At 45.6% G+C, this 22,708-nt stretch overlaps 2 protein-coding genes across 2 annotated transcripts; both read right to left on the reverse strand.

Moving 5' to 3' along the window:
• Positions 1–3,531: 3,531 nt before the first annotated feature.
• Positions 3,532–4,083, reverse strand: LOC137215658 (large ribosomal subunit protein eL32-like). Its single transcript, XM_067721187.1, has one exon. The coding sequence runs from the start codon at positions 4,066–4,068 to the stop codon at positions 3,589–3,591; it is 480 nt and encodes a 159-aa protein (XP_067577288.1). The 5' UTR covers positions 4,069–4,083; the 3' UTR covers positions 3,532–3,588.
• Positions 4,084–4,086: 3 nt separating this feature from the next.
• Positions 4,087–15,543, reverse strand: ZNF544 (zinc finger protein 544). Its single transcript, XM_067721114.1, is given in 6 exon segments — positions 4,087–5,392; positions 5,394–7,234; positions 10,914–10,997; positions 11,285–11,411; positions 12,711–12,802; positions 15,423–15,543. Coding segments are annotated over 5 exon segments (2,184 nt in total). The 5' UTR covers positions 12,744–12,802; positions 15,423–15,543; the 3' UTR covers positions 4,087–5,293.
• Positions 15,544–22,708: the final 7,165 nt, after the last annotated feature.

Here is a 22,708-nt window from a genome sequence, read left to right on the forward strand (position 1 = left end):
GAAGCCCAAGAGTACTCTTTACAACATGTTAAGATGGGTCCAATAAGCTGTAATTCTAACACTTCCTTTCAGGTGGGTCTTATGCACGTTTTGATTTGGAACCACTGGGTATGAGAATCATTTGGGAAGAAAGGTCTCGGGTTCCTATTTCAAATGAGCCCACTTCTTGGGTCCTTAAGAGCCTCTGGTTTCCGATTTATGAAAGGGTAGAACCCTCTCAGAGCAGGGCCTGAAGCACTCACTGTGTACACAGCAACTTCTGTCTTCCATTCCCCCCAGCCCCCTACATGCATCCTTCTTGTGTGATTCCCACAAGGTGTGGTCTCCAGGAACCCATAACCCCTATGCTCCTGTGTGGCGTCCCCATCTTGGGAAGAAGGGACTTGAGGGCGCTGCGGCATCACACGCATCTTCCGTACTGAGTCCCTAAATAGTGCCTTCACCGAACAAGGCTAATTTTAAGACTTGCTGAATGGAAATGTCTCTCAGGTGTTTGGTCAACAAGAATTGTCAAACAACACTCACTTTGCTAGATCCATTGCACAAGTCCTTCCTCCCAGGCCCCAGCATCTTCTGAAAGCTACACAAGGTTGGTCTCAGCAGCAGGACCAACTGCCTAACCAGGCAGCAAAGTCCCCTCTGTTCTGTCCACGCCACTGTAGGAAGGCATTCCCTGTCTCAAACTCCGAGTCTCATATGAATCATGTGGGCCGTTACTTATAGGGTCTTATGGAAAGTAAATACCAGGTAACTGCCAAAGTGACCTTGGGGGAGTACATTCAATATTTGGTGGTTATACAAATTCACACACCTGTCTTGTCCACCCAGGTGTCCCAGGATACCAGCACCTCTCGGGGGCCCACTGACTTCCTGGTGATAAGGCTTCTGGAAAATAAAGTCTTAGAGCCTTAAAAGGACTCCAAGGAATTCTAAGAAGCCAAGGAGCCTTCCTGCTCTACTGGAATCAACTCTGATTGGCAAAATAGAAGAGCCTGACATCTTTAAGTTCTTGCTTCTTTAATCTTCAATTTACAGTGACACTGAATCAAAAGGAAACATGTACATAACCCCCAAATCAACTGCAGATGTCTTCATGCACTGTAGTTTTGCTCACCTATAGGTACACATTTGAAATAATTTGTTACCCAAATAAGAAGTGTACCACCAGGGAATAAAACACTACAGAAGTTTTAAAATGGAAAGTAGCTGTCTCCTGCCCCACCTTACCCAACAGTCACAAATCCCATCAACCACTTTTAGCCATTTCTATTCTGGTTCTTTCTGAGGCCACCTCTGCAATTCTTTCAGTCTGTAGACCTTACTGGCTTCCTGCTCTGATAAGGAATTTAGATTTGACTCACGTCGTTGCTCTTCTATTTGCTTCCAACTTTTTGTCATATTACTGTTTTGAGCTCTAGTTTTGGTCTCCTAAGTAACCCAAAGTATTGTATTTAAAAGCCCGCTTCCTAAGATGATGATACGGGGATACACTCCCCCCTTTCTGCTTCTCTTCCCCTTTCTACTTTGTAACAGTCACAGGCTGTGCCATTACTATTGGTGACAGGACTGGGAACAATGGCACGCCACTCTGTTGCCATTAAGAAATCTATTCTGTCACAGATCTGGGCTTCTTCCTAAAATTGAAAAATAAAAATAAACAGTATCTACTCTTTATATCAGAACTATGCAAACACTGTTCAGTGAAGGGCCAATCAAAACAACGATTATATTTCCCCCTCTTTTTTTCCGATTTCCTGAGTCCTCTGCCTCTTCCAGGAAGAATTATTAACACAAGGGTCAAATGAATACTCCTTTCTAAAGTTTGCTTCAGGGGCTTTCCTGGTTGCGCAGTGGTTAAGAATCCACCTGCCAATGCAGGTGACACGGGTTCAAGCCCTGGTCTGGGAAGATCCCGCATGCCGCAGAGCAACTAAGCTTGTGCGCCACAACTACTGAGCCTGAGCTCTAGAGCCCGAGAGCCACAACTACTGAGCCTGAGTGGCAGAACTACTGAAGCCCGTGAGCCTAGAGCCCGTGCTCCCCAACAAGAGAAGCCACGGCAATGAGAAGCCCGCGCACCGCAACAAAGAGTAGCCCCCACTCGCCGCAACTAGATAAAGCCCACGTGCAGCATTGAAGACCCAATGCAGCCAAAAGTAAATAAATATATATTAAAAACATTTGCTTCACATTTGGACTGCAATTGTCTTGTACAATCTGTACATTTTCTCGAACAATTTGCTTACTTTGAAGTCTCTGATTTTTTTAATTAGAAGAAACATTCCTTTTTCTTAAAAAATATTCCTTTTCTACTTTCAAAATTCTTTCCAGAAGTTTCTGTGATATGTGTGCGTGTGTGCGTGTGTGTGTGTGTGTGTGTGGCTGTCTTAGGTCTTTGTTGCTGCGCAGGCTTTCTCTAGTTGTGGCAAGCAGGGGCTACTTTTTTGTTGTGGCGCGTGGGCTCCTCATGGTGGCTTCTCTTGTTCTGGTGCACAGGCTCTAGGCACGCGGGCTTCAGTAGTTGTGGTTCCCGGGCTCTAGAGCGCAGGCTCAGTAGTTGTGGTGCACGGGCTTAGTTGCTCCATGGCATGAGGGATCTTTCCGGACCAGGGCTCGAACCTGTGTCGCCTGCATTGGCAGGCGGATTCTTAACCACTGCACCACCTGGGAAGTCCCAGTCTGTGATGTCTTTTTAATTGTGTTCTCAATTTCTCATGCTGCGTGAATCTATCCATGATCTGAAGATGTTTCAGCTCTGGTGAAGTTTCCCTTTTTCTTTCTTTTCTTTGCTTTTTGGCCCAACAGTCTTACTTTTAATTTCAGGGAGTCTATTCTTTTTAAAAGAGCATCTTGCATTTATTTTTCATTTGCAATTATTTCTTGACTCACTCCTAGAATAAAACATTTAAAATATTTATTTCTCCTGAATATCTGTTCTCTTTGGCAGTTTTTTTTTCTGTTTTATCTTAGATTTAAAAAAAATAATTTTATTAATTAATTTATTTATTTTTGGCTGCGTTGGGTCTTTGTTGCTGTGCTTGGGCTTTCTCTAGTTGTGGCGAGCGGGGGCTCCTCATTGCAGTGGCTTCTCTTGTTGCGGGTCATGGGCTCTAGGCATGTGAGCTTCAGTAGTTGTGGCTCACGGGCTCTAGAGTGCAGGCTCAGTAGTTGTGGCACACGGGCTTAGCTGCTCTACAGCATGTGGGATCTTCCCGGACCAGAGCTCAAACCCGTGTTCCCTGCATTGGCAGGCGGATTCTTAACCACAGAATCACCAGGGAAGCCCCAGATATTTTTTCATTCATGTTGGAGGCTTCCTTAATCATTCACTCCCTAGCTCTCATGATATTGAAGAAGCTATCAAAAAACAGAGGGGAAGCTCTACAGATGGGTGGGGCTGGTTTAATGGCACACTTTGCTTTAGGATTAAAAGGGTAAGAACCAGCTGTTAGGATGAATGTCCTTGAAATGCCAAAATAAGGCAGCACTTGTTCTGGAGCATAATACACCAGATTCCCTAGTCCCTCAGACTTCTTTTTTTTTGGGCCATTTTATGGTTTTATTAAACAAAACGTGCACATGAGCTGTCTATTCATTTTCTTCGCTGCGCAGCCTGGTGTTGGGATTGGTGACTCTGATGGCCAGCTGGGCTGCTCTCTCTACAATGGCTTTGGAGTTCCTGGAGGAGGCGTTGTGCACAATCTCAGCACAGTAAGGCTTGTTGCACGTCAGCAGCACTTCAAATTCCTTAACATTGTGGACCAGGAACTTCTGGAAGCCGCTGGGCAGCATGTGCTTTGTTTTCTTGTTGCTCCCATAACCAATGTTGGGCATCAAGATCTGGCCCTTGAATCTCCTGCGCACCCTGTTGTCAATGCCTCTGGGTTTCCGCCAGTTCCACTTAATTTTGACATATTGGTCTGACTGGTGCTGGATGAACTTCTTGGTCCTCTTTTTGACGATCTTGGGCTTCACGAGGGGTCTGAGGGCAGCCATGATGCCGAGTAAGAGATGGCGGCCACCTCCGTAGGCAGCGCCGAGGACCTCAGACTTTTTCTTATAGCACATAATTCATTCTCTACTATATTTTTTGCTTACCCATGGCCAGATACTTAACGCAAGAGAGGGGAGAGCAAATTAGGAGTTTCACGGACAGACCTTCAATGAACCCTGCTTTCCCGCCCCACTTGTCAGTCTACAGCTCTGACAGGGGGGCTGTGACCTCCACTCCTGCAGCTCCCTCTTTGCAAGTTCCTAGCTACAGCCTTTCCCACTCTGCATCTCCAGGCGATGCTCTCACCTGCTTTCACCTTGCTCAAACCTGCAATAATGGCCTCTCCCACTTGCTTCACCACTGATTTACACTTCAGCCTTTTTTTGAACATGCTGCCGAGTTGACCTTCTTAACCAACCATCTGTGCACATGATTTTATATGTTGTAACATTCTGTGTATATACCGTTTTGAGCCCTGTTTTCACTTCACTTGACTCTTTTGATTAGTCAACCTGAGCAACAAACTTAAGTTAGAGCATGACAGAGTCCCTGAAAAATTGAGTCTACTTTTAATTCCAATAAAAATCATTTTAGAAGACTTCCCATCATTAGTTTTCCTTCGATTTGTTTTTTGTTTGTTTATTTTTGCCATGCCATGCAGCGGGATCCTAGTTCCCTGACCGTTGATAGAACCCAGGCCCCGGCAGTGAAAGGACCAAGTCCTAACCATAGGACCACCAAAAAATTCCCCAATTTGTGTTTTTAATTGCTGGTTTACACTGAACATAGCTGGCTTCAAATTTCATTACCAAACACCAACTTCCTCATGCAATGGTTTCTTCTTAGGTTGAGTGTTTGGGGCTCTGTGTAAAGAGTATCTTTCGGTTCCCCATCATCTCCATGAATGTGGATACAACGTCTGGTTGAGTTTGCGTGGCTGTATGCACTAAAAAGATTATCTGGTGGGTACAGCTCCATTCTGTGTTTTCTAACTTCTGCCGAGAGCTCTGACTGAATGTTTTTCATCAGTGGTCATATTCATGACCTAAATGCAGAAGTATATAAATTTTAGTATATATACAAATCACGTGTGCTCCTTTTGGAAACTGCAGGCTCCTGGATTTTACTGCTAGATATTCTGATATAGTAAACTGAGGGTAAGCTTGGTAATATGCAGTTTCAACACACACACTCCAAGCAGTTCTGATGTATATGGTCATTAGACTACACTCTGAGAATCATACCTTGGTCATCTGATGTCTAGTAAAGAAAGTCTGGCAGTGAGCTTTTCCATCTTGATTATTCATAGGGTTTCTCTCCCATGGGTTTTCTCATGTTGAATAAGGGATGTACTACAACTGAAAGCTTTTCCACACTCATTACATTCACAGAGTTTCTCTCCAGTATGGATTCTCTGATGCCTAGTAAGTTGACACCGCTGGCTAAAGGCCTTTTCACAATGATTACATTCATAGGGTTTTTCCCCAGTGTGTGTTCTCTCGTGTTTTGTAAGGGTTGATCGATCATTGAAGGCTTTCCCACAGTCAATGCATTCATAGGGCTTTTCTCCAGTATGTGTTCTCTTATGTTCAATAAGGCGGGACCTCTGACTGAAGGCTTTAGCACACATGTTACACTGATAGGGTTTCTCTCCAATGTGTATTCTCTGATGCACAATGAGGGGAGACCTCTGGCTGAAAGCTTTTCCACAATGACTGCATTCAAAAGGTTTCTCTCCAGTATGTGTTCGCTGATGCACAACAAGCTGAGATCGCTGCCGAAAAGCTTTCCCACAGTCATTACACTCATACGGTTTCTCTCCAGAATGAATTCTCTGATGTGAAAGAAGGTGAGAGCTCCCAGTGAAGCCTTTCCCACACTGATTACATTCAAACGGTTTCTCTCCAGTATGAGTTCTCTGATGTTCAATAAGGTGAGAGCTCCCAGTGAAGGCTTTGTCACACTGATTGCATTTATATGGCTTCTCTCCAGTGTGAATTCGCAGATGCCTAATAAGCTGAGTGCTTCGAATGAAAGATTTTCCACACTGGTTACATTCATAGGGTTTCTCTCCAGTGTGAGTCCTTTTATGTGCAACAAAGTCAGAGCTTTGACTGAAGGACTTTCCACAATGAGCACACTCATAAGGTTTCTCTCCAGTATGAATTCTTTGATGAACAGTAAGGTTAGAGTTCCACCTGAAAGATTTTCCACATTCATGACATTTATATGGTTTTTCTCCAGTGTGAGTTCGTTGATGCCTAATAAGTTTGGAACTCTGGGTGAAGGATTTCCCACACTGGTTGCATTCATAGGGCTTTTCTCCAGTGTGAGTTCTCTGGTGTACAACCAGGTCATAGCTCTGGCTGAAAGACTTCCCACACCGAGTACATTCATATGGCTTTTCTCCCGTGTGTGTTCTCTTGTGTACAACAAGCTTAGAGCAACAGCTGAAAGATTTTGCACACTGATTACATGCATATGACTTCTTTCCAGTCTGAATGATGTCACAGTCAGGAAAAGATGAGGCCACGTGGAAGGCACCACAGTCCTCCTCACATCTGAATGGTGCCTCTCCAGGATCACTTATTTCGGTTTGTACAAGGCATTCATCACACTCGTACTGACTTTCTCCAAAATTCATTGGCTTGTGTTCATTCAGAGACATGCTATGATTAATGCTGTTTCCATCGTCCTTACTGTCATTGCCATTCTCTGCTGAAAAAATTCTATTAAGAAAATGAAGGGAGGTACCACAGTTTAAAGAGTCACTACTGACAGTATAATCATAAGGTTTTTTATTTCCCGTTTCAACATTTGCAATTTTATTCAAGTAAGTGCTCTGACAGAAGGCTCTAGCACTTTGATGATCTTCACAGGACTTCAGATCAGCCCAGTTTTTCTGATGATTAATGAAAACCGAGTTCTGTTTCAACCTTTTAACCTGTGAGTTGAGCTTATGGAAATGTGTCCTTGTGGGTAATGTCGGAGGTAGAAGGCTTAGACTCAGATAACTACCCCCTTGAGCAAAATGTCTCTCTGAGGTAAGTACTGTTTGACTCAGAGAGTCCTCCTGGTGCTTCCCTAGCTGGTCCCTCCAATGCTGCACTTCTCCTAATGACACCAACCAGGGGCCCTCCTCCTGTACACAGTGTTTCATTTCCATGTGGTGAGATGGCTCTTCCACAGCAATACCCTCTTCAGAAGCTGACTCTTTATTTTCCAGTGTAGTCTTCCAGTCTGAAAGAAATCCAAATTGCCTGAATTACTGGAGCAGCATTAGGAGGGGAGAGTGGGATGAAGGAGACCACCAAGTATGAGAGGTATCTCTGGGTTTGTTTCTAATCCATGGACTGTAATTTCATGCAGGGTGTGAAAGGAAGGGATGGCTCAGCAAAGAGGAAATCAGTGGTAAAATACAAAAAAGCAAGCAAAGGTAATGAAGAGATGACTCAGGAGGACTGGTCCCCAAAGAGGGAGCAGAGGAATAAAATAAGCAGGGAAGGGTGAAGCTTAAAGGAGAAATTCACACAAAAAATTTGGGTCTGAAGGTATAAAGCCCTCAATCACCACAACAGATACCTACATTCTCTTTGCTGGGACCTGTCAACATGATACCTTATTTGGAAAAAGGATCTTTACAGATGTGTTAAGGATTTGAGATGGGGAGATTATCTGGATGGGCCCCAAATGTTATCACAAGTGTCCTTATATGAGGGAGGTAGAGGCAGATTTGATACACACAGAAAGCATTCTGAACACAGAGCAAAGAGATCTGAAGGTGTTGGCCTTAAAGACTAAAGTGATGTGGGCACAGACCAAGGAATCCCACAGCCACCAGAGCCTGGAAGAGACAAGGAATGGATTCCCTACTGGAGCCTCTGGAGGGAGCATGGCCCTGCTGCACCTTGATTTTAACTCAATGATACTGATTTTGGACTTGTAGCCTCCAGAACTGTGGGAGAATCAATTTGTGTTGTTTTAAGCCACCAAGTTGGTAATCTGTAATAGCAGTCACAGGAAACAGGATCTTAACATGTGCCTCAACCTTATGATCCACAATTTTAGTCTATCCATTTCCTGGTGCTGGATCTTGAAACGAGATCCCAAATACCAACACTAATTTAATATTCTTTTTTTTTTTTTTTTTTTTGCAGTACGTGGGCCTCTCACCACTGTGGCCTCTCCCGTTGCGCAGCACAGGCTCTGGACGTGCAGGCTCAGCGGCCACAGCTCACGGGCCTAGCCGCTCCGTGGTATGTGGGATCTTCCCTGACCGGGGCACGAACCCGTGTCCCCTGCATCGGCAGGCGGACTCTCAACCACTGCGCCACCAGGGAAGCCCTAATTTAATATTCTTAATGCACCATTTCTACCATCACTTCAGGCTGCCCACAGGGAAATAAAAGTCCCTTTAACCACTCCAGAATTGATGTCACAGACTCCCCAGAAAAGTGCTATGGCCCCTGAAGCAGGGTGCTTGGCCAGACTGGGCCACAAGTGGACTCCACCAGCTGGCAACTTCTGAGGCTCGATTTCCTTGGCAGTAAGCCAGGAATACGAACGCTTAGCTAACAAGGGTTACTTGGAGGCATAAACGAATCAGCATGTGAGCCTCACACAGTGTCTGGCACACGGTGTACTGCTATACATGGTACTGTTGATGTCGTCGCCCTTATTATGGTTCTAAAGGGGATTCCTCGGCCTGTTGAAGATACTGGGCCTTTAACAAAGAGTGCCACAGGCTCCCAGCTCAGGATCCTTGCCTGCATGCTCCAGGATTCCCTTTTTACTTGTCACTTTGTCCACATGCTGTCCTTCTCAGTCTGGTAGCCACCCACATCCAGTAATGTCGAGGCCTTTGCCCAGGGTCTCATGCTTCTCTCCCTATGCCTGCCAAGGAGATAAGTATCCTCCATTTGGCAGCGCATGACCTACACTCTCTGGCTATCCTTTGACTTCCAAGAGGACGTTTCCCTTCTGCCCAGCAAAGACCTTCTTTCCCTCATGGGGAAGGTCCTTATCTATGCCCAACCTCTCCCACGACCAGCACTGTTCTCCTTCCCAAGACACTGCTGTGTTCCTTTGGGGTGCTGACTTGGAATCTCTGATGATGAGAACTTTTCAAATGAAACAACAGCCCCATGAAGGGGAGTGAAAGGGTATTTGGAGGAGGAAAGGACAGAAATCTTTGAGTGGCTAAGATATGTCCAAGATGTGCCTGGCTGTTGGAAACTGGGCAAAGGAGGTTAAAATTCTACAGTAGCATCTGCACCAAGATCTTGAAATGAGGAAGACAGATTGTGTGGGTCAGCAAGAAAGTAACGTCTATGACAGAAGAGAAGAAAGACACTGCTGGTAAACTAAATTCAGAATGATGTCATTTGAGAACCAAGGGTAAGTAAAAGTAGGTAAGAGTTCAGAAGTAAGAAATAACAGAAGCTGCAGGCAAGAGAGTAACAGGGTAAAAAGGCACAGGAACACATGAGATAAATTAAACGCCTCCAGGCTAGGGCAAGGTGGTATAAAGGACAAACATGTTGCTTATTGCTAAATGAAAGAAGCCACTCAGCAAAGAACACGTACTGCATGATTCCAACTATAGGATATTCTGAAAAAGGTAAAACTACAGAGACAGTAAAATAATCAGTGGTTACCAGGTGTCAGGGTGGAGGGAGGGTGAATAGGTGGAGCACAGAGGATCTTTAGGGCAGTGGAGCTACTCTGTACGATACTATAGTGGCGCATGTATAACATTATGTATTTGTCCAAACCCACAGAACGTACACCACCACAGTGAACCTAATGTAAACTGTTGATCTCTGTTGATAATAATTTATCAATATAAGTTCATCGACTGTAACAAATGTGCCAAAGAATGCAAGACATTAATAACAGGGGAAACTGTGTGGGGTGGGGTGGTATACGGGACTCTGTACCTTCTGTAAGCATGAAACTGCTCTAAAAAATAAAGTCTATCAATGGGGACTTTCCTGGTGGTCCAGTGGCTAAGACTCCGTGCTCCCAATGCAGGGGGCCGGGGTTTGATCCCTGGTCAGGGAACTAGATCCCATATGCCACAACTAAGAGTTCTCATGCCGTGACTAAAGATCCTACATGCCGCACTAAGACCCAGCACAGCTAAATAAATAAATAAATAAGAAAATAAAGTCTATGAATTAAAACAAAACAACAAAAGATCAGAAGCAGCCCAATTAGTCAGTATGATGAACATGTTCTAAAATAGATTGTGGTGATGGATACACATACTGCAAATATACTAAGAGGCTTTGCATACTTTAAATGGGTGAACTGTATGGTACGTAAACTGTGTTTTGATACAGCTCTAAAAGAAAAAAAGAAAAAAAAAGATAATTCCAATTAGGCTGACACACAGGGTAGGAGGTGGGCCTATGGGATGAGGGGAGGTGGGAAAGGAGGTCCAGGAAGATTTAGTAGGAATCCTTCTGGAAGGCTTGGACGCACAAGTTTTTACCACACTTTGGAATCATCTTGAAGACATGGGAACGTCCAACATGGAGGACTGCCGATCACCCAAATGGCAGAGCAAAGACCAGCCTGAAGGGGAGGGCTGAGGAGCTTCCACCCTGGGTAGAAGTCAGGATGAGAGGATGGAGGAAAAGAGGGGGCATGAGGACATGGGAATGAGATGCAGCAGCAGAGGGGTGAAGACCAGAGGAAGACGGGGACAGAAATGAACCCATGTGTGAGACATGTCCTGACCACAGCAACAAGTGTTCTCTGTGGGTGGGCTGGGCACAGAGACAGGCTGATGTGGATGAGAACATAGCTGCCTTGTTGGACATGAGGAGGCAGCAGAGAACACCTGAGCAAACTCCCCCAAAATGGCCTCCCTGCTCCTTGGACCTTAACCATTGGGCCGCTGGCCTGTTCTCACCTCGGGGAGGTCCCGGCTCCAGCCTCCATGGGTCCTCCCCTTGCTCCAGTCGGGCGATCACATCCGGTTTTGAAAGCAGAAGCCCTGGTCAACGGAGGAAAAACAGAGGGCTTGGTCTTCTGCTTGGTGACAGGCCCAGCCCTCGCCCCTGGGGTCAGACGTGAATGGACTAGGAGGGCCCCCGCATCCTCCCGAGGAGATTTCCCACTCCCTGAACGACAAGCCACAGATCTGCTCTGGAGATGGAGTAAGCGGCAATACCAGGACCCAAATCTCAAAGGGACCCACTTCCAGCACGTTTTGGCCCAGCCTGGGCACACCCTTGAGTTGAGCCGCACTCTGGGTCCTGCGATGGGCAGTGCCTGCCTTACCCAGGGAGACCAGGTGACTGCAGGTCTCCAGAGTCACCTCACGGTACAGCATCCTCTGGGCCAGGTCCAGCTGTCCCCACTCCTCCCATGTGAAGGTCACAGCCACGTCCTTGAAGCTCACAGGTGGCTGAAACATCACTGGTGTTACCATGGGACCCTGCTTTCTCGACAAGGACGTTGGGGGGACAGGACAGTACAGGGGAGGGAGAACCCCTTGCTCAGATCAGACCCAGCCTCAGGCCCATGGCCTTTTCATTTCTGCCTGGGTATCTCATCTACCACTGGTCACACCAGTGATCCCGATTTTCTGTTTTGGGAAACAACGGGGACCCCTCTTGGAGATCCCCGTCCCCAGCCTCTCTACAAAATCACAGATTGGAAGCCAGTCAAAGAGGATGCTCTAGATCAGGGGTCAGCACACAGTGGCCCATGGGACAAATCAGGGCTGTGGTGTGTTTTTAGAAGGTCAATGCCATGAGCTGAATTGTTTCCCCATGAATCCGCATGTTGAAGTCCTACCCCACAATGTGACTTATCTGGAGACAGGGCCTTTACGGAATTAATGCTAATGGAGGTCATAGGGCAGGGCTCTAATGTGATGGGACTGGTGTCCTTACAAGGGGAGGAGGAGAAACCAGAGGCCTCTCTCTCTCCCTACTATGTGGAGACATAGAGAAGGCACCATCTGAAAGCCAGAAAGAGTCCTCACCAGAAACCAACCCTGCTAGCACACTGATCTTGAACTTCCAGCCTCCAGAACTGTGAGAAAACAAATGGCTGTTGTCCAAGCCACCCAGCGGGTGGTATTGTGTTACAGCAGCCCAAGTAGACCAAGTTGGCCTCTCTGCTTCATGACTTGCTAGCTGGACACCTGGACGTGTCCCTGAACTTCTCGGCATGAGCTGCCCTGATGCGACTATGAAGACAGCCTCCTGCACCGGGGAGTCTCACAGGACATGAGTGCAACTGACCCCTGGCACCCAGGAAGCACAGGCAAGTGTATGATGCTGGGACCCTGAAGGAGGTCAGGGACCCGCACCCACCCGCCATGTGCTGCACCGTGAGCCATCTAAGGGTGACTGTGGCTCTTTATGGGGACACTCTCAGCTGCCCTCCTGAGTGGTCTCAGTGAGGATCAATGGGCCCAGAGTGCCTGCATGTTTATGGAGGCTCAGCTCTGCCTGCCCTCAAGGGCCCACTGAGCAAAAACCACAAATAAAAAGTCTGAGGCAGAGACCTGGCCCAGGGAACCAGGTTTGTGGAGTTCCTGGCTTGTTCACGCAGGGAGCCTGTAGACTTCACCCCAAGGCATAGGGCAGCATTACAGAACTCTCGTGTGTGCTGGCCTGAGGAGTTGGGTGTTATCCTTGGACACATTTTACAGCCAAGGAGACTAAGGCAATGAAAGCGAAGGTCCCCAACTCACCTGAGACAGGATCTGCTGAGGATATGCCTCCATTTCCTCCTCATACCTGGAGAAGCTGTCCTGAAGAGGGCAGAGGTCCTCAGAAGGCAGGGCTGGGGTTGGGGGAACAATTAGGGATTCAGCCCCACCTAAGTATCTCCACACTCCTGAGTCCATTCCCATCCCCAAAGGAGAGGGTGGCCAATGCCAGCTGAGGACCATCCCTTGGGGAGTGAGGGGCAGAGAGGCGGAGCTCTGATCACGTGTTCTCCCTGTTCAAGGCTCTGAGGTCAGCTGAGGTGGCCGAGCCAGCTTTCCAGTTGTGGAGAGGGCCAGTCTGCCTGGGTCCGGGCCTGGGCTACCCCAGGCTCAAGGTAAATGCCTTGAGGCACGTGCTGCGGTGTCTGAACCATGAGCCCAAAGATACACAGCAGTCCTTCAACACTCAAATAAAGGAGGGACCAGTATTTCCTCTTATTTCAAGATACTAAATAGGGAGAAGTGGAGGCAGTGTCAAAACAATTAATCGTACAATTAAAAAATATCCCAATGAAACATCAGCTGGTTTCTAAAAACGGAGGTGGGGTATGGGGACAAGGAGGATATGAAAATCACCAGGAGGACAGCTAAGGGCACTCTGAGAGGTGGGTATCATCCTTCTGGAGCTGCTGGGTGCTGCCCCACTGCCCGTGGGCCACACCTATTATCCCCTGCTTTGCTTAACACTGTCGTTGCTTCCCATACTCTGCCCATCTAGTATCTTGGCTGTAGTCACGTGACAGTCCCACTGAGACAGCCAGGCAAAAATCCTCCCGAATCTTGCCCCAAACCCTTCCCTATGTTTGACTCCCTCTCACCCTGCCTGTACCAAAAGCACACCCACACCATGCACACACACAGATGTTCACCACACCTAAGAAGGCCGCTGAAGACTCTATATGATGCTACCTTGTTCTGACATTCCCATCCAGCCACGGGCAATCTCCTACTACCCGTGTCCATTTCCACCCTCTGATCCTCTTCTTCCTAGTCTGGAGACACCCTAGGGTGAGGGCTGGGAACACCTCCCCTCCGCAGCCAGACTGCCTGCTTTCGAAGTCCTAGTTCCACCACGTGCCTCTGTAGGACTCTGAACAGGCCTCCTTAACCTCTCTGAGCCTCATCTGTAGACATCCGGGAGAAGAGCACCTGCCTTGTGGTGCTGCTGTGATGATTATGTGAGCTGCATTTATAATTGCTTAACATTGTGCTGACACACAGTAGGGGCACAGCAGATTTAATTATATTGGTTATAGCTGGACATAAAACTCCCCTTCTTTTCCTCATGCTGGACCCAGGAGGGGTCTGGTCTGGCAGGGGTCCCTCTTTCTAGAGGCCTCTCTTTCTCCTTCCTATTCTAGTTTCCTCTTTCCCTGCCTGTGAGGGGGTGGGGTTTCAAGGGCTGCCCCAGGCTTTATGTCCAGCCTAGACCTCCCTCCCAAGTTCCCTGTCACTGCCATTCCCTCCTCCACATCCAGCCATGTCTCTAAAGACTTGATGAAATAAAATTCATATTTTATGGCAAGACAAGAAAAATTTAAACATAAACTTTTCCTCTGCTTGTTTGGGTCTCTTCCCTCCCATTTAGTGTGTATCCTGTATCTGCATTAACCCTATCTCCTTAGGAGACAAAGTTCCTTCTTTGTAAGGGGTCACAGTGACCCACTACTGGCTTTGTACTGCAGCTCTGGATTACATAAACTGTCAACTCATCATTTGATATATGACCCTTTGTCTCAAAAAGGTATATAACTGTGCTTTGATCTCTAGGGTGGAACAGTCCTCAAAGCTTTCTGAAAGACTATTTCCTGAGTTATAATCCTCAGGTTCACTTGAATAAAATGTTCCATTTCTCGGTTTCCCTGGTGGCACAGTGGTTAAGAATCCGCCTGCCAATGCAGCGGACACCGGTTCAAGCCCTGGTCCGGGAAGATCCCACATGCTGTGGAGCAACTAAGCCCGTGTGTGCTCCACAACTACCGAACCTGCGCTCTAGAGCCTGCAAACCACAACTACTGAGACTGCGTGCCACAACTACTGAAGCATGCACCTAGAGCCTGTGCTCCGCAACAAGAAAAGCCATCCCAGTGAGAAGTCCACACACCACAACGAAGAGTGGCCCCCGCTCGTTGCAACTAGAGTAAGCCCGTGCACAGCAACGAAGACCCAGTGCAGCCAAAAATAAATAAAACAAATATTTTTTTTTAAGTTCCGTTTCTTTCTTATATCAACTATGGATTAACTCTATCATTGACAAGACTCCTGGACTCAACACAGCTGAGAGTGACCACGGTTCCTCATCTCTTGCACTGCGGCCTCCATCCTGGCTCCTCACTAGACATGGAAAGTCAGAGTCCTCCTCATTCTTTCTACTCCCTTGGCACTATCCCTTGCACTGAGTTATCCACCGCCTGATGCTTCTACTTACTGAGGCTCTGTAATCCAAACCCCAGTCCTCACGCACAACGGAATTTGTGTCCCTGCTCTCCACACCACTATACAGCCCCCTCTCACACTGAGCCCCCTCTCACACCGAGCCCTTAAGTTGGGGCATCATCAAACACAACCAACACAGGCCAACACCCTGGTCCGGAGTTTGCCCGATGCCATTTGCTCTGCCAGGACTGCCCCTAATTCTTTGTTCATCTGGACAACATACGCTTTCTCTTCAAGTTAAATTAAAAGTCCACGTACCAGTGGAAGAAAACGTGTCCACGTTCTGGGGCTGGGGTGGCCTCGCGGGTACAGCTGACCCCCCACGCAGGTTCCCGGGCCAGGCTCACCTGCGCTCGCGGGTAATGGCGGCACTTCCGGTGGGTGGCGGAAGTGCGCGCGCTCGGCGCAACGAACTACAAGTCCCAGAAGGCCGCGGGCTGGCGGCCGTTTTTCTCGCTTCAGTGGCAGTTTTTCCAGCTGCTGCTGCGGCCGTTGCTCCGGGCGGCGGCGGCAGCGGCAGCGGCAGCGTCGAGGCCTTTGGTGTCTGGGCGTTGGCGACCCAACTTTTTATCTCTTACGACAGCTCGGGTTGTGGCTGAGAATGTTGCTCCCTTTAGCTCTGCCCCTCGGCCCCGAATTAATGGACGGCTCTGATTCTCCTCATGGGCGTCTGCGACACAGGTCGAGGGCGCGACGTTCGTGTCTGAACCGTGCACGGCTTCGTGCTTTCCTTGTGGGCCTTTGCAACGGCCAGACCTGCCGTGGAAGTAAAGGGAGACCACCTGATGAGGACCACAGAAGACGTTTTTTCAGAGCCCGCTAGAGCAGGGGAGTCCACCACAGTCTTTGCGTTTGGCAAAGGCTCAAAGGCCGGCACAGGAGAGGGAAAGCTTGACAGCAACAAACAGAAATGGCCTCAGGTGTGTCCTGAGTGTGGAGTATGGAAGTTGGAGGCCGGCTAACTAGTAGTGGGTCATCCTATGTGATTGCTCGGGGGAGCTTATCTGGCTTTCTCTGGCGGGTCGTAAGTGGGACAGGGGCAAAAAATAGAGATTGTGGGTCAAAGAGTTCTGTTATATGTGGTCTGGCCATTGTTTGTGGGGCTAAGACCCACAGACCTGGTAACCTGCCCTGGCTTTTCAAGGAGGGCGAGACCACAGGAAACCTTCCCAGGCCTGCCTTCTGGTGGGAACCACTCTGGCTCTACTTGAACCTCAGGCATCGTTAAGCTCCTGGATTGTGCTCTTGTGTCTGGGTTGCTCCTGTGACCAGTCTTCCTTGCCTTGACTCTCCTGGAGTTGACCTTCTTGGTTGCTTTACCTAAGGCCATTGCTTCTTATTTGCACACTTCATACTTGCTCATGTGACTCTGCAATTTGTATATTCTTCCAGAATGTCTGGAACCTAACTTCCCAAAGGAGAGTCTTGATGGAGTGGTCTCATACCTCTTGCCCTGTGATTGAATTAGTCAAGGGCATTCTGGCCAAGGAGAAATGACAAGTCTGCTGGGGGCTTCTGGGGCAGTTTCCCTCTCTCTTAAAAATGGACATAAGACACTAGTGTGTCCCCTTATATTGCCTCTGGACAGTGTTGTCTGCATGTAATGTATAGAAAAGTACCGCCATGCCAGCACCATGAGGAAACCAGCCCAAGAGGCAAAGTCAACATGCTGAGAATGGCAGAGCAGAAAGATGGAAAGAAACAATAAGTAATGGGATCCTCCCGGAGTCACTGAATCAATATTGCCTATGCCCACCTTGGGGCTTTTCATTATGGTAAAATAGACGACCTTGTTTGTTTTTATTACAGAAAATTACAAGCATACAAGAGTAAAGAGAATAGTATGATGAAACCCCATGCTTCCTCTATGCAGTACTCAGCTGCATTTACTGTCAGCATTCTGCTTTTTAAATTTAATCTATCCCTACCTGCTCTCAGCCACCGCTGGATGATTTTGCGGCAAATCCCAGACACATCATCTCATGCATAAATGCCTAAGAACATATCTCTAAAAGATAATGATTTTTTCCAGAATAGACAAATCCATAGGGAAAGTAAATTAGTGGTTACCTAGAGCTGGAGGAGTTTTAGAGGCGATGTGAGTGACTGCTAAATGGATATCTGTGTCTTTTGGGGGTGATGAAAATGTTCTAAAATTATAAAACTCTTGAGTATATTAAAAACCATTGAATTATACAGTTTAAGTGGGTGAATTGTACAGTTTAAGTGGGTGAATTTTATGTGAATGATGTCTCAATAAAGCTGTTAATAATCAGTACATAAGGTTACCAATATCTATCAGAAAAAAGATAGTACACCTGAAACTAACACAACATTGTAAATCAACTATACTCCAAAAAATTTTTTTAATAAATAAATAAAATGTTAAAAAAAAAAGGGCTAATGATGGCACAACTTCCTGGGATGTCTGAGCGATTGAAAAAAAAAGATATCATGGGAAAAAATGAGTTTAAATAGATAACTACAAAATCATTAACACACCTAAAAATACTAGCAATAATTCCTTAATGTCAAATATCCAGTGTTTACCCCAAATTGTGTCGTCTTAAAAATTTTTTGTTTATTCAAATTGAGATCTGAAAAAGGTTCACGCCTTGCATTTGGTTAATGTGTGCTTAAGTCTTGTAGTTTATGGATTTCCTCCACAAATTCTTTTTCATTTCCATTTATTTGTTGAAACCAGGTAAATTTTTCCTGTAAATTTTTACTACATTTTGGATTTTGGTAATGGTATCCTTATGGTGTCATTTCTCTTTCCCTTGTTTTTCCTGTAAACTGGTAGTTGGATCTAGAGGCTTAATTAGATTCAAATTTGTATGTATATTTGACAGTCTTTCATAGGCATTGCACGTTTCCTTTTGCATCATATCAGAAGGCACATGATATCTGGCGCGCTTCTTTGATGTTTATTTTGATCATTCAGGTGTTGACAGCCTGATCCGTCTATTACAAAGTTCTCCAACATTTTTCACAGAATGGGTTCTAGCAGTCGTTGATGATCGTTGCCTTACACCCATTATTTCATTAGGAGTTACAAAATAGTGGTTTTCTAATTATATCATTCTTTCTACGTCTACTTGCTGGAATTCTTCCATAAGGAAAAATTTTCCCTTACCAACTTTTTTGGTTTCCCTAATGTTGTAGTTTATCTTATGACAGGGCCGAAAGCAAGCTCATCACACGAGATGAATTGTGCCGAAGCACAGCAGTAGAGGGCTGCCGCTCGCTCAGGCAAAACAGCGCCATCTGTCTTGTTGTGGTAGCTTTTATTAAAGCATTATCTATGTTTACATTTTAAGACTTATTTTTTTAACATTCCAGAAATGCCAAAGCAGCAACATATATTTTTATTGATTATACAAGCAATAATGGGCTTTCTTGAAAACATGCCGTGCTTCGTCCTTGAGCAAAAGCAGCACAAGGACATTGCCTTGTGTTCCCACCATTCTGATTATACTGAAGTAGCACAAGAACATTTCCTTGTGTTCCCACCATTCTGATTATACCGAGGACATCGCATGGATCAGTGCCCAAAGCACTCAATGCTTATTCGCAGGCCCCCGGTTTGCCGGGGAGGGGGGGCTCAAAGCATTCAAGACTGTTTACAGTTCTGGCTTATTCGCATGCCCCCGGTTTGCCCGGGGGGGGGGGGGGTTGCTCAAAGCAATCAGGACTGCTTGCAGTTCTGGCTTATTCGCCAGCCCCCAGTTTGCTGGGGGTGGGGGGGTGGGGGTTCATGGGTCACGTCTCCTTTCCGTGTCCTCAGTTATTCCACTACATTTCCCCCTTTTTGTTTTGCAGCTTGTGCAGCATCAAGGAGAACACGGCAGCTTGTTGCGATGTTGCATGGCGGGTAGCTTTCACTCGTCGTCGGACTACAATTAAACATATGATTATTATTATAATGAGCATTAGCAATCCTGCAGTAGAACCAAATAAAGCATGTAATTTAGACATGGGATTTAGATTATTAAGTCCTTGAATAATTCCAGTCCATACTTCTTGTGAATTAAGTCGTTGTAATCTCTTCTGAAAAGTTTGTTGAATTTTCCCTTGTAAATTCACAATTTCTTCTGTCAAATTTTTGTGATGTAATAAATGCTTTTTTATTTTTGCCCAGGGGAATGCAGACTGATTATATGGAACCGAAGTGACACAAAAGGCACTTTGATTCCAGTCACAACGTAGCTTCATTTGTCTTTGTAAATTTACAAGTTGGTCCCCCAACATAACCACAGCTTGTTGTAAATCTGCTATTTCCGCATGTATTTCCGAATCAATTTGTCGTTGAGAGGACCAAAGCATTTCAGAGTTTTTATGCCAATCAGTTATATAATCAACGGTCTGAATAGATTGTTCTAAAGCAACTCCAGCTACTGCAGCAGTAGCTGTTATGGATATAATACCCATGATAGCTGCAATCAACATTCCTACAAATCTTTTACTTCTTTTTAATGCATCAGCTAAATATTGCAAGACAGCCATAGGAAGAGATTCTTGCCATTCCCTTCCAAGATTGACAGGAAGCCAAAGACATGTCCGAGCTCGTAAGATATACAAACTTTCAGTAGATATGTTAAAAGATATACTAGGGGCTTCCCTGGTGGCGCAGTGGTTGAGAATCCGCCTGCCAATGCAGGGGACACGGGTTCGTGCCCCGGTCCGGGAAGATCCCACATGCCGCGGAGCGGCTGGGCCCGTGAGCCATGGCCGCTGAGCCTGCGCATCCGGAGCCTGTGCTCCGCAACGGGAGAGGCCACAACAGTGAGAGGCCCGTGTACCTCCAAAAAAAAAAAAAAAAAAAAAAAGATATACTAGAGTTAATGCAGGTATACAGAGAGCAATTTTTACATATTATAATACCTTGAGTCTCATTCCATACAGCTGGTCCCTTTAACAATATATAAGGTAATTTTACACAACTACGAGTATACCGAGTAACATTTTTATGAAAAGTCAAACTATGATTTCCAGATTTGTTAACCATATGTCCTACCCAGGAATTAATCTTTTTCAAAGCTGTCATAAGCTTCCATAAATCCTTTTGGATACGATATCCATTTAAATGAGGACGGGAGGAGAAAACCCTCCTGCATGTCATACTATGGTATCATTAATAGTATTGCTATAAATAGTATTATCCTCTCTATGTTAGTGTAAATTCTTCAGACCCCTTTTTCCTCGGACGGAGCCAAAAGGGCTCCAATCAATGACGCTTCCCCAAGAAGTATTAGCAAGAACCCGAGCCATTTCTCCTCGGCATCGAGTCCAATGGACCCAATCCGATAATCGATCCACAAGAGGAACCTGACATGGAGGCAAGTAAGGTGCGGAAACTTTCTCATTAAGAGTGGCATTAGAACTTTTAAAACTATAAGCACTCAAAAGATATAACCCATGATACCTGTTTTCATTTTTGACAACATTTAACCATGCCTGATAATTCATTTTAAGGCAATGATCTCCCTTTCCCATACAAATAGGAGGTCCATTAACACCCACCGTGTAATTTTCTATTATCCTTCCTTCTTCCGGCTTTAAAGGGCCTCTATCATCAAAAGGACCAGGCAACCATCCAGACTCATTTACATATACAAGAATTGGGGCATCCCACCAGGTAACCCCCATATTAAGAGGAGGGTTAGGAATATAAGTCCAATAAGTATGGTTAGTACAATTTATCTCATTGGTTGATATGCTTATTATCTGTGCAGACAACACTGCCAACATAGCCACAAAAGGATTGGTGCTAGTGAGGGGTTTACCCTGTGAAATGACAAGATTTTCAGCAGTGCCTGCAAACTTTTTCATTTGCCCCCAGGTCAATGGAGACGCCGTCTTTGTTTGATCCAACAGCACACGGAATGCTCTCTTGCTCAAATCCATCTCCGCAAATCCCTTCGTCATTCCCGTCACATCAAAGCTACGCTTAGTTGCCATCTCGAAGCTTTATCTTTTTAGCCGGCACCCAATAGGATTCAGCTCCTGCAGAAACAAAAGCGTATCCCTGGCCCCAACGAAGAACCTCGGCAGGTTCCCAAGTGTTAGTATTTTCATTTAATATAAAAACAGGCTGTCTAAGTTCTTGTGTACTTATTTTTGTCCAATGTCTGTCAGCTGCATTAAAATCATCTTCTCCATGATTCAAAAAATTAAGAGTAAATAAAGCAATATGTATTCTTTTCCTAGGACTTTGTACCTCATCTCCCCCTTTTTGTTTTATAAGTATTTTTTTCAAAGTGCGGTTTTGTCGTTCAATAACAGCTTGTCCCGTACTGTTTTTTGGGATACCTGTAACATGTTGTATATTATGTGTTGTAAAAAAAGCCTGACATTTTTGAGAGTGATATGCAGACGCATTATCGGTTTTTATGTTGTCGGGAATTCCCATAACAGCAAAAGCTTTTAATAAATGAGTTATTACAACATCAGCTTTTTTAGAAGATAATGGAGTTGCCCATGAAAGATGAGAGTAAGTATCTACAGAATGATGAATATATTTTAACTTTTCAAAACCAGGATATTGAGTTACATCCATTTGCCAGATAGCATTAGCAGATAAGCCTTTAGGGTTAACTTCAATATTCAAACAAGGTTGATTAATGGCAGCACATTGCGGGCATGTACGGAGAATAGTTTTTGCTTGTTTCCATGTAAGATTAAATTTATTTTTCAATCCTCTGGCATTAGTATGATATCTGTGATGTTCTGCTGTAGCTAACTCTACGGTACCCACTAAAGTATCAATAAAATCATTTCCATCTACCAATGGGCCGGGTAAATGAGTATGAGCACGAATATGAGTAATATAAAGTGGTGCAGTACGTAGTCTAATTATATGTTGTATTTGCAGAAATAAAGAGTGCAGTTCTGATCCATCATTTGGGATAAAAGCGGTCTCAATATTTTTAACTGTAAATTCCACATGCTGAGAGTCTGTACTTATTTAAGAGCAATTGGATAATCTTGTAACAATAGTATTACAGCAAATAGTTCTGTTTTTTGAACTGAAACATATGGAGATTGTAACACATTTTGATCATGATTGTTAGCATATCCTGTTCTTCCCATTTTATTGGCATCAGTAAAAAAGGTTGGTCCTGGGCTTCCCTGGTGGCGCAGTGGTTGGGAGTCTGCCTGCTGATGCAGGGGACACGGGTTCGTGCCCCGGTCCGGGAGGATCCCACATGCCGCGGAGCGGCTGGGCCCGTGAGCCATGACCGCTGGGCCTGCGCGTCCGGAGCCTGTGCTCCACAATGGAAGAGGCCACAGCGGTGAGAAGCCCGCGTACCGCAAAAAAAAAAAAAAAAGTTGGTCCTATAACAGGATTTGATTGAACTATTTTTGTCAAAATTTAATTAGTCTTTTTCAAAAATTGTAAACGTTTATCAGAAGGATAGAGATTATGTATTTTGCCTATATAATGAGCACAGGCAATTTGCCAGTTATCCTCTAGCTGAACCTTTATTTATGGCAGTTGCAAGTAAATTGGCATGATAAGTAGGAGATCCAATATCATGGCA

Source organism: Pseudorca crassidens, chromosome 20 (assembly GCF_039906515.1).
Source record: "Pseudorca crassidens isolate mPseCra1 chromosome 20, mPseCra1.hap1, whole genome shotgun sequence".
Taxonomy (NCBI): domain Eukaryota; kingdom Metazoa; phylum Chordata; class Mammalia; order Artiodactyla; family Delphinidae; genus Pseudorca; species Pseudorca crassidens.